Below are 9,616 nucleotides of genomic sequence, written 5' to 3'. Positions count from 1 at the left end.
GCCTGCTGGGGCCTGGCAGGAAGTGACGGCCGGCCGGGGGCGGGGCGCGGGGCGGGGCGCGGGGCGGGGCGCGGATCACACACACACAGACACACTGACACACAGACACACAGACACACCGAGATCGGGGTGGCCCCGGGGAGCCGGTGATCGCAGTCCCCACCTCTCCCTCTCGGCCTCCGGGGTTTTATTCAGTTCAACGAATGCGGGTCGCTGGGGACTCTGGGGTGATCCGAACTGGGGGGGGGGGGGAAGATGGGGGGGGCTGATGAGGGCAGGGCTGGGGCCTGGGGCGTCTAAGAAAGGCCTGTGAGAGCCCGGAACTCAGAGAGCAGCGGGTGCAAAGGCCCTGGGCTTAGTGCGCCCAGTGATTGACAGGTCGTGTGTGTGTGTGTGTGTGTGTGTGCACGCGCACGTGCAGAGGGTGACAGACACAGAACTTCCTCAATTGATGTGTACAGCAGAAAATTGAACCATGCCATAGGATCTAGAACCGCTCCTCTGGACCACAAGAAGTTGTGGGAGGGTCTGGGAAGGTGGCTCAGTGCTAGAGGGCTTGCCTTGCATGCATGAGGCCCTGGGTTCGATTCCTCAGCATCACATAAGCAGAAAAACCAGCAGTGGCGCTGTGGTTCAAGTGGTAGGGCGCTAGCCTTGAGCTGAAGAGCAGAGGGACAGCGCCCAGGCCCAGAGTTCAGGCCCCATGACCAACAAAAAAGAAGAAGAAGCAGCAGCAGCAGCAGCTGTGGGAAACCACCATGGTATGAAACCACAATGTAAAGACCACAGAAATGCAACCTGCCAGTTCCTCACCTGCCAGTTCCTCCTTCATGGTAGAGGAACATGTTTGGGACAAAGGATGTGATTGGTTTTTTTTTTTTGGGGGGGGGGGGTCCGGTCGTGGGCCTGGGCGCTGTCCCTCAGCTCTTCAGCTCAAGGCTAGCACTCTACCACTTGAGCCACAGCGCCACTTCTGGCTTTTTTTTTCTGCTTATGTGGTACAGAGGAATCGAACCCAGGGCCTCATGCATGCAAGGCAAGCGCTCTACCACTGAGCCACCTTCCCAGCCCATGTGATTGTTTTAATAAGGAAAGGAAAGAAAAGAGAAAATTTAAAGACGCCCACCCCTCCACTCCCCATGAGCCTGCATATACTTGGGGATTATTGTGGGGATATCTGTGAAAAGAGGCAAAAGAAATCAACAGTGATACAAATCTGAAAGAAACAGCACTGGGGAGAGTTTTTGTGATGTCCAGCTTCCAGTATTTTCCCCTTCCTCTTCTCCCCCGCCCCCTCCTCCTTCTCCTCTTCCTACTTTTTCTTCTGCAGTAATGGGGTTGGAACTCAGGGCCTTGCACTTAGCTGACATTCTACTACTCTACTTGGGCTACCTTTCTAGCCTGTTTGGGTTTTGTTGTTGTTGTTTTGTATTGTTTGCTGGTTAATTGGAGATCGAGTCTCTGGACTTTCCTATGGAGGCTGGCCTCCCACCCAAGATCTTCCCAGTCCTGGCATAAAGAGAAGTTTGCTACTGGCTTCAATATCTTTTTTCCCCCCTGCCTATCCTGGGGCTTGAACTCTGGGCCTAGGCATTGTCCCTGAGCCTCTTTGTGCTCAAGGCTAGCACTCTACCACTTGAGCCACAGTACCACTTCCAGCTTTATCTGATTTGTTTATTGAAGATAAAAGTCTCACAGACTTTCCTGACAGGGCTGGCTTTGAGGTTCAATCTTCAAATCTCAGCCCCCTGAGTAGCTAGGATTATAGATGAGAGCCACCAGTGCCCAGCCAATATCTTCTTAACACCCGTCTGAGCCCCCTCTCCCCAAAAAAACCTCCTAGCTCCTTGCTCCTTTAGCCTATCCATGTGCTGCTAATTATAGCTAATGCATTCCAAAGTCCGGCCAGCTGCTAATGTATTCCCAGACTCAGGAGATTCCCACAAACAGGCGCACCATCCCTGCCTCCTTGTCACCACTGGCCTTCATTCTAAACTAGTCTTCAGTATTACTCCCAAAGAGCAGTCTCATGCCTGTAATCCCAGCTACTCAGCAGTCTGAGATCTGAGGATCATTGAAGCCAGCCTGGGCAGGAAAGTCCCTACAACTCTCATCTGCAATTAAGCACCAAAAACAAAAACAAAAGAACAGAAGTAGAGGTGTGTCTCAAATGATAGAATGCCAGCCTTCATTCAGCACACAAGCTCAGGAGCCTGAACCAAAAATAAATAATAAATAAGTTTACCCTAGACTGATTTGTCCAGGCTATGGTCAAGAATAACTAAGCAGGGTATGGTGTCACATACCTATAGTCCCAGCTACTCAATCTCAGCTGAGGTCAGGGAATCAATTCAGTTCAAATTTAACACCAGCCTGGTGCTGCCTTGAGGGTGGGCAGGGGTAGAGAGGGAGAAAAAAAATTTTTTTTTGCTAGCTTTTATTCAGGATAAAAACCTGAGAAGGACCATTCACTGGTAGGTTACTCAGGAGGCTGAGATCTGAGGATTATGATTCGAAGCCAGCCAGGCTTTAAAGTCTGTGACACTCTTTTCTCCAATTAATCACCAGAAAAGCAGATGGTGCTGTGGCTTAAAGTGGTAGAGTGCTAGCCTTGAGTGAAAGAGCTCAGAGACAGTGCCCAGGCCCTGAGTTCAGGCCCCACAACCAACAGGGGGGAAAGAAAAAGTATAAAAAGGCTGAACCGGGCACTGGTGGCTCATGTTTGCAATCCTACCTACTCAAGAAGCTGAGATCAGAGGATCAGGGTTCAAAGTCAGATTGGGCAGGAAAGGCTATGAGGTTTCTCTACACCAAAAAGCCAGAAGTGGAGCTGTGGCTCAAGTGGTAGAATACCAGATTTGATTACAAAAGCTCAGAAACAGTGCCCAGGCCCTGAGTTGAAGCCCCAAGACTGGTGCGCGTGCACACATGCACGCACACACACACACACACACACACACACACACACACACACACACAAATGAGCATAGATAGGCACTGGTGGCTCCCACCTGTAACCCTAGCTAATCAGGAAGCTAATAACTAAGGAACATGGTCAAAGCTAGCCTGGGCAGGGAAGATAGTAACACATTTATCTCAAATTAACCACCAAAAAGCTGGAAGTAGAGGTATAGTTTAAGTGGTAAAGTACTATCCTTGAGGAAAAAAACATTAAGTGGCAGAGTCCACACTCTGAGTTCAGGACTGACACACAGAAAAAAAGGATGAAAAGGAAGCACCTTTCTCTATTCTGTGTGTGTGTGTGTCTGTCTGTCTGTGTGTGTGTGTGTGTGTGTGTGTGTGTGTTACTGGAGATTGAACTCAGGACCTCAGATCTTGGCTTTTTCGTTCAAGGCTGAGTCTCTACCACTTGACCACACCACTTTCAACTTTTTGGTAATTACTTAGACATAAGAAATCTCACGGAGGCTGGGAAGGAAGCTCAATGGTAGAGTGCTTGCTTCACATTCCTGAGGCTCTGGGTTCTATTCCTCAGCACCACATAAGCAGAAAAAGCTGGAAGTGGCACTGTGGCTCAAGTGGTAGAGTGCTAGCCTTGAGCTGAAGAGCTGAGGGACAGCGCCCAGGGCCAGATTTCAAGCCATGACCATTAAAAAAAAAAAAAAAAATCTTACAGACTTTCCTATGGGCTGGTTTTAAGCCCAAATCCTCAGATCTCAGCCTTCTGCGTAGCTAGGATTACAGGTGCCAGTACACCACCCCCCCCCATTTCTTCAGTGTCCTGTCCCCAGGGATGAACCTGGAGCCTTGCACATGCTCCTAAAGCACTTTTTTTTTTTTTTTTTTTTTTTTTTTTGCCAGTCATGGGGCCTAAACTCTGGGCTTCGGTGCTGTCCCTCAGCTCTTCAGCTCAAGGCTAGCGCTCTACCACTTGGGCCACAGCACCACTTCTGGCTTTTTCTGCTTATGTGGTGCTGAGGAATCAAACCCAGGGCCTCATGCATGCACTCTACCACTGAGCCACCTTCCCAGCCCCTCCTAAAGCAATTTTACCCACAGAGTCCCCACTTTTTCTTGTTGTTGTTGCTGGTTGTGGGGCTTGAACTCTGGGCCTGGGCTCCACTTGAGCCACAGTACCACTTCCGGTTTTCTGGGGTTGATTGAAGAGTCTCATAGACTTTTCTGCCCCAGCTAGCTTTGAACTGTGATCCTCAGATCTCAGCCCCCTGATTAGCTTAGATTACAGGTGCCTGGCTTTCCTCACAACTTTTTTTTTTTTTGTCAGTTGTGGGGCCTGAACTCTGGGCCTGGGCGCTGTCCCTAGCTCTTCAGCTCAAGGCTAGCATTCTACCACTTGAGCCACAGCACCACTTCCAGCTTTTTTTGCTTATGTGGTGCTGAAGAATCGAACCCAGGGCCTCATGCATGCAAGGCAAGTGCTCTACCACTGAGCCACCTTCCCTGCCCACAACTTTTAAGCTGCCTTTGAGTCTTGTGGCAGCCTCTTCTCAGCTGCATAATCAGAATAGGTGAAACCAAGCCTGAATCCAGGAGAGGCAAGCACTCTCCCCATGTGCTTCTCAGGGTGAGGTGAAGATGTAAGATGCCTCTCCTTAAGGGGCAGGCGTGGAGGGACAAAGGGTGGAGAACTACAACAATGGTACTTACTGGACACTATGTAGAGAATGAACCATACAACTTATGGGAGGGGGAAGCTGGGAGAGCGAGGGGAAAGGATGACACAGTCCAAAAAGAAGTGCACTCTTTACCTGACTTATGTAACTGTAACCCCTCCGTACATCACCTTTATAGTAACAAAAGTAAATAAATAAAAAGATGCCTCACCTTTCTGATCGCCTGGCCACTGGTTCCAGCTGCCAGCATCAAAAGCTCTCGCCTGTATCCCCAGTTGGTGTGGGCCACTGGCTACCAGTTTGGGGGGGGGGGGCGAGGGAGATTAACACCCCCTAGGGACAGATGGGTCAACATTCAGTCAGCGACCAGCTCACTACCCGGAAACTTCCATGGTGCTCTCCCCAGCTTTACCTTAGCCTGGGTGGGAGCTGGGTCCCTGAATCTCTGCCGGGGGGGATTGAGGGGGGGGGGAGATTGAGACCAGCCCTTGGGGCGGTGCAGGGGAGGAGCACAGCGGGCCTCCACGTACCTTCCCACCCCTGATCTGCGGGTCCTGCCCTCCCTCCCTCCAGCCCCTGCACACAGGACCCGGCTGGGTGGAGGCGAGGAGCGCCGCGTGCGTGCGCGGTGGAGGGTGGGCGAGCGCGCGGGGAGGGCGCGCAGGCGGGGACCAGGGGAGGGCGCCGGGTATAAACGCGCGAGGCCACGGCGACTGAGACATCCTCCTATCCCGCCGCCTCCAGAGCCTCCGCACTCTTCCCGGGCTCGGACTCGGTCCTCGAGACAAATCCCGGCAGACAGCCAGGAGGAGGAGGAGGAGGAAGACGGTGCCAAGCCATGCATGTCGCGGCTTCATCGGGGCCCAATGTGTCCTGGTGGACACCGGCCAACGTTTCCAGCTGCCCCGGCTGCGTCGCCAACGCATCCGACGGCCTGGGCCCCGCGCCGCGGCTGCTGGACGCCTGGCTCGTCCCGCTCTTCTTCGCCGCGCTCATGGTGCTCGGCCTGGTGGGGAACTCGCTGGTCATCTATGTCATCTGCCGCCACAAACAGATGCGCACGGTGACCAACTTCTACATCGGTGAGTGTGCCACGCCAGGCGAGGGCCTGGAGCGTGTCCTCCCCCCCCCTACCCCGGCCGGTCACAGCAGCCCAGACCCTGCTCTCCTCCCCTCGCGGGCGCCCCAAGCCCCCACCCCCTTTTTTGGTCCAGGTCCTGGGGTGGAACTCAGGGAGGAGTCAGGCTCAGATGGGACAAAGGATGTTCAGGAACGGAGCAGAATGGCTCCGAAGGGGGAATAGTCGAGGGCGCCTCGGCGTCTCTGCCCATGGTGGTAGAGGGTCGCTGGGACCACCCTGCACCAAGCGCCCGTGCCTTTCCCCCCCTCCCCTGCAGCCAACCTGGCGGTCACGGATGTGACCTTCTTGCTGTGCTGCGTGCCCTTCACGGCCCTGCTCTACCCACTGCCCGCCTGGGTGCTGGGCGACTTCATGTGCAAATTCGTCAACTACATCCAGCAGGTGCGCAGCCCGGACCGCCGGGCGGGAAGGGGCGGCGGGCGGGGTCTGGAAGGGGGCGTGGCCTCGTGTCTGCGGGGGAGGGGCCTGGAGTAAGCACTGGTGGGCGTGGCCCAAGCGGGGCCACATTGGACAGCTGGGTGGAAGGGGGTGTGTGCCTGTAGGTGGGCGTGGCCGACGGTAGGCGGGGCTATATTTGCAGCCTAAAGCTTAGCAGGTCTTCTTCCTCCTTCTCCCTCTCCTCCTCCTCCCTCTTCCTCCCTCCTCCTCCACTTTATTTATTTTGTTTTCTTAATGTGGACACTGGGGCTTGAATTCAGGGTTTTGGCACTGTCCCTGCGCTCTTTTGCTCAAGGCTAGCGCTCTACCACTTGAGCCACAGTCCCACTTCTAGCTTTTTGGTGGTTTACTGGTGATTGTAGCCTCACAAACTTTCCTGCCCCGGCTGGTTTTGAATTGAGATCGTCAGATCTCAGCTTCCTGAGTAGCTAGGATTACAGACATAAGCCACCGGGTTCCTGACCGACTGGGCTTGGGGAAAATGGTTCCTGGACACCAAGGCGATGGTAGGGTGGGTGGATGCTTTCTAGAATCGTCCTCCTAGAGAAGCTCTGCTGCTCCCTGCCTCAAAATTGGGGTGCCAGGCGACCCCCGCCCCTCCTACGGCTCTTTTGCTCCTCCCTCCACCCCTCTTGGCCTCCCTTTCCAGCTCTCCCTCTCCTGTCCCCCAACTGGTGGCCCCCTGGATACCCTTCTCTGAAAAACACACCAGAGTGTGTGCCTGAGTAGTCGGGTATGTGGGGGGACCGGCAGGACACTCATCCCTGCTTGTCCAGGTCTCGGTGCAGGCCACATGCGCCACCCTAACGGCCATGAGCGTGGACCGCTGGTACGTGACGGTGTTCCCGCTGCGCGCCCTGCACCGCCGCACTCCGCGCCTGGCGCTGGCAGTCAGCCTCAGCATCTGGGTGGGTGAGTAGTGGTGTGGGTGCTGGGGAGGGGGTAGAGGGGGGGAGTCCTGGTGCCCTGGATGCCCAAGGCTCACTGCTACCCCTGCGACACCAGCCTGGCCTCAATGGGCCACCTAAAGTTGGGCGCACTAGGTCTCTAGGTCACCAGGGGTGTCCACAGGGCAGCATGCCATATGGCACGAGTTCAGGCCACACCGAGCCTCTGGAAGGCTCCTAGGAAGATCGGGGGACCGGGGGGAGGGCATGGGCTCCCCCAAGCTTTAAGTCCTCGGAACCAGGGTCTTCATCTTGGCCTGTGGCGCAGGCTCTGCGGCCGTGTCTGCCCCGGTGCTCACGCTGCACCGCCTCTCCACCGGACCGCGCACCTACTGCAGCGAGGCGTTCCCCAGCCGCGCCCTGGAGCGCGCCTTCGCGCTCTACAACTTGCTGGCGCTCTACCTGCTGCCCCTGCTGGCCACCTGCGCCTGTTACGGCGCCATGCTGCGCCACCTGGGCCGCGCCGCCGTGCGCCCGGCACCCGCGGAAGGGGCCCTGCAGGTGTGTAGCTTCGGGGTGAGAACGGGGCCATGGGAATACCGGGAATACATCCTTTTGAAACTTGTTTTATCCATCTCTCTCCAAACTCACTTCATGCGGGTGGCTCACGCTTGTAATCCTAGAGACTAAGGAGGCTGAGATCTGAGGATCTTGGTTCAAAGCCAGCCCAGGCAGAAAGTCTGTGAGAGTTTAATGAACCACCAGAAAACTGGAAGTGGCACTGTGGCTCAAGTGGTGGAGCACTAGCTTTGAGCTGAAGAGCTCAGCATCAGTCCCCAGGCCTGACCACAAAGCCAGGGCTGACCCAAACAGATAAAAGTGGAGCTGGATTTGGGGGGCAGTGCTTTCCTCTAACCCCTCACCCTTCTGCCATTCAGGGACAGCTGTTGGCTGAGCGCGCGGGAGCCGTGCGTGCCAAGGTTTCCAGGCTGGTGGCCGCCGTGGTCCTGCTCTTTGCTGCCTGCTGGGGCCCCATCCAGTTGTTCCTGGTGCTGCAGGCTCTGGGCCCAGCTGGCTCGTGGCACCCGCGCAGCTACGCTGCCTACGCACTTAAGATCTGGGCACACTGCATGTCCTACAGCAACTCAGCGCTGAACCCGTTGCTCTACGCCTTCCTGGGCTCCCATTTCCGACAGGCCTTCCGCCGTGTGTGCCCCTGTGCCCCTGGACGCCAGCGCCAGCCACGCGCACCCGGACTGGACCCCACGGGGGAGCTGCACAGCCTGGCCCCGCATCCTGCCCCAGCCAGAGCGCCAAAGCACTCGGCCCCTCTCTGAGCTTACTCTATGGGAATCCACTGGAGTGGGGCTACAATTATTGTTATTAATATTGTGTGTGTGTGTGTGTGAGTGTGCGCGTGTGCTAGGACAGGGGCTTGAACTCGGGGCCTAGCACACGCTCTTGCTTAATATAGTTCTGCTCAAGGCTGGCACTCTACCGCTTGAGCCACGGCTTCACTTTGCGCTGGTTACTTGGAGAGAAGATGCCTGGGGTTGGCGGAGAACTGGGATGCTCAGATCTCAAGCCTCCTGAGTGGTTAGGGTCAGCCAGCATCAGGCTATTATTATTTTTATTGTTCCAGATCATCAGTGAAAATGTTTTGCTCTCTTTTGCTTTCAATGTGGTAACAATCGTTTCTGTAATCCTCTCGAATTGAAGACGAGCTAACACCTGTACTTTCTGGGTCTTTCCAGGAAGGTTCAGCCATTTGGTAGCACTGTCTTTATTACTGTAAGATTGCAGATCTAGGGGTTGGTGAGGATAAAGCTCAGTGGTAGAGCACCCCAAAGCAGGAGACAGACAGACAGACAGACACACACACACACACACACACACACACACACAGAGTAAGATCTAACTAATTTCATAAGAAAAACAATGGCAGGCTGGAGCCCTGGCTCTGTGGTAGAATGCCTAGCATGTGCAAGGTCCTGGGTTCAATTTCCAGAATGGAAGATAAAAGATCTCTAGAGCACAGAGCAGGGCATTGGTTGATACTTAGTAAGTTCCCTGGATCCCATCTCCAGCTCTACCAACACCCCAGAGGTGTATGGTTTTGTCACCTCCCAGAATTCTGTGCATAACTCCAGGTGGCACTGACTACTGTTCCCAGGCTGGACCATTGGGCTACTTCTAGTAGCAAGTGTTCTTAATTCTTTGATAGAAGCTTCCAGAAAAGAATTTTTTTTTTTTGGTCCGGTCGTGGGGCCTGAACTCTGTGCCTGGGCGCTGTCCCTCAGCTCTTCAGCTCAAGGCTAGCACTCTACCACTTGAGCCACAGCGCCACTTCCGGCTTTTTTCTTTTTTCTTATGTGGTGCTGAGGAATGGAACCCAGGGCCTCATGCATGCAAGGCAAGTGCTCTACCACTGAGCCACCTTCCCAGCCCTCCAGAAAAGAATTATTGGTGCAAGTTTTTTTTTTTTTTTTTTTGTCAGGGGCTTGAACTCTGGGGTTGGGCACTATCCCTCAGCTCTTCAGCTCAAGGCAAGCTCT

General features: G+C 54.7%; 1 protein-coding gene across 1 annotated transcript; it reads left to right on the top strand.

The window, feature by feature from the left end:
• The first annotated feature begins 5,405 nt into the window (after positions 1-5,405).
• Positions 5,406-8,876, top strand: Kiss1r (KISS1 receptor). Its single transcript, XM_042697235.1, has 5 exons — positions 5,406-5,677; positions 5,993-6,117; positions 6,951-7,086; positions 7,390-7,622; positions 8,000-8,876. Exons 1-5 carry the CDS (start codon positions 5,434-5,436, stop codon positions 8,396-8,398), a joined length of 1,137 nt encoding a protein of 378 aa, XP_042553169.1. The 5' UTR covers positions 5,406-5,433; the 3' UTR covers positions 8,399-8,876.
• Positions 8,877-9,616: the final 740 nt, after the last annotated feature.

Source organism: Dipodomys spectabilis, unplaced genomic scaffold (assembly GCF_019054845.1).
Source record: "Dipodomys spectabilis isolate Male_0828 unplaced genomic scaffold, ASM1905484v1 ptg000215l, whole genome shotgun sequence".
NCBI lineage: Eukaryota > Metazoa > Chordata > Mammalia > Rodentia > Heteromyidae > Dipodomys > Dipodomys spectabilis.
This window is presented reverse-complemented; position numbering and strand designations above follow the sequence as displayed.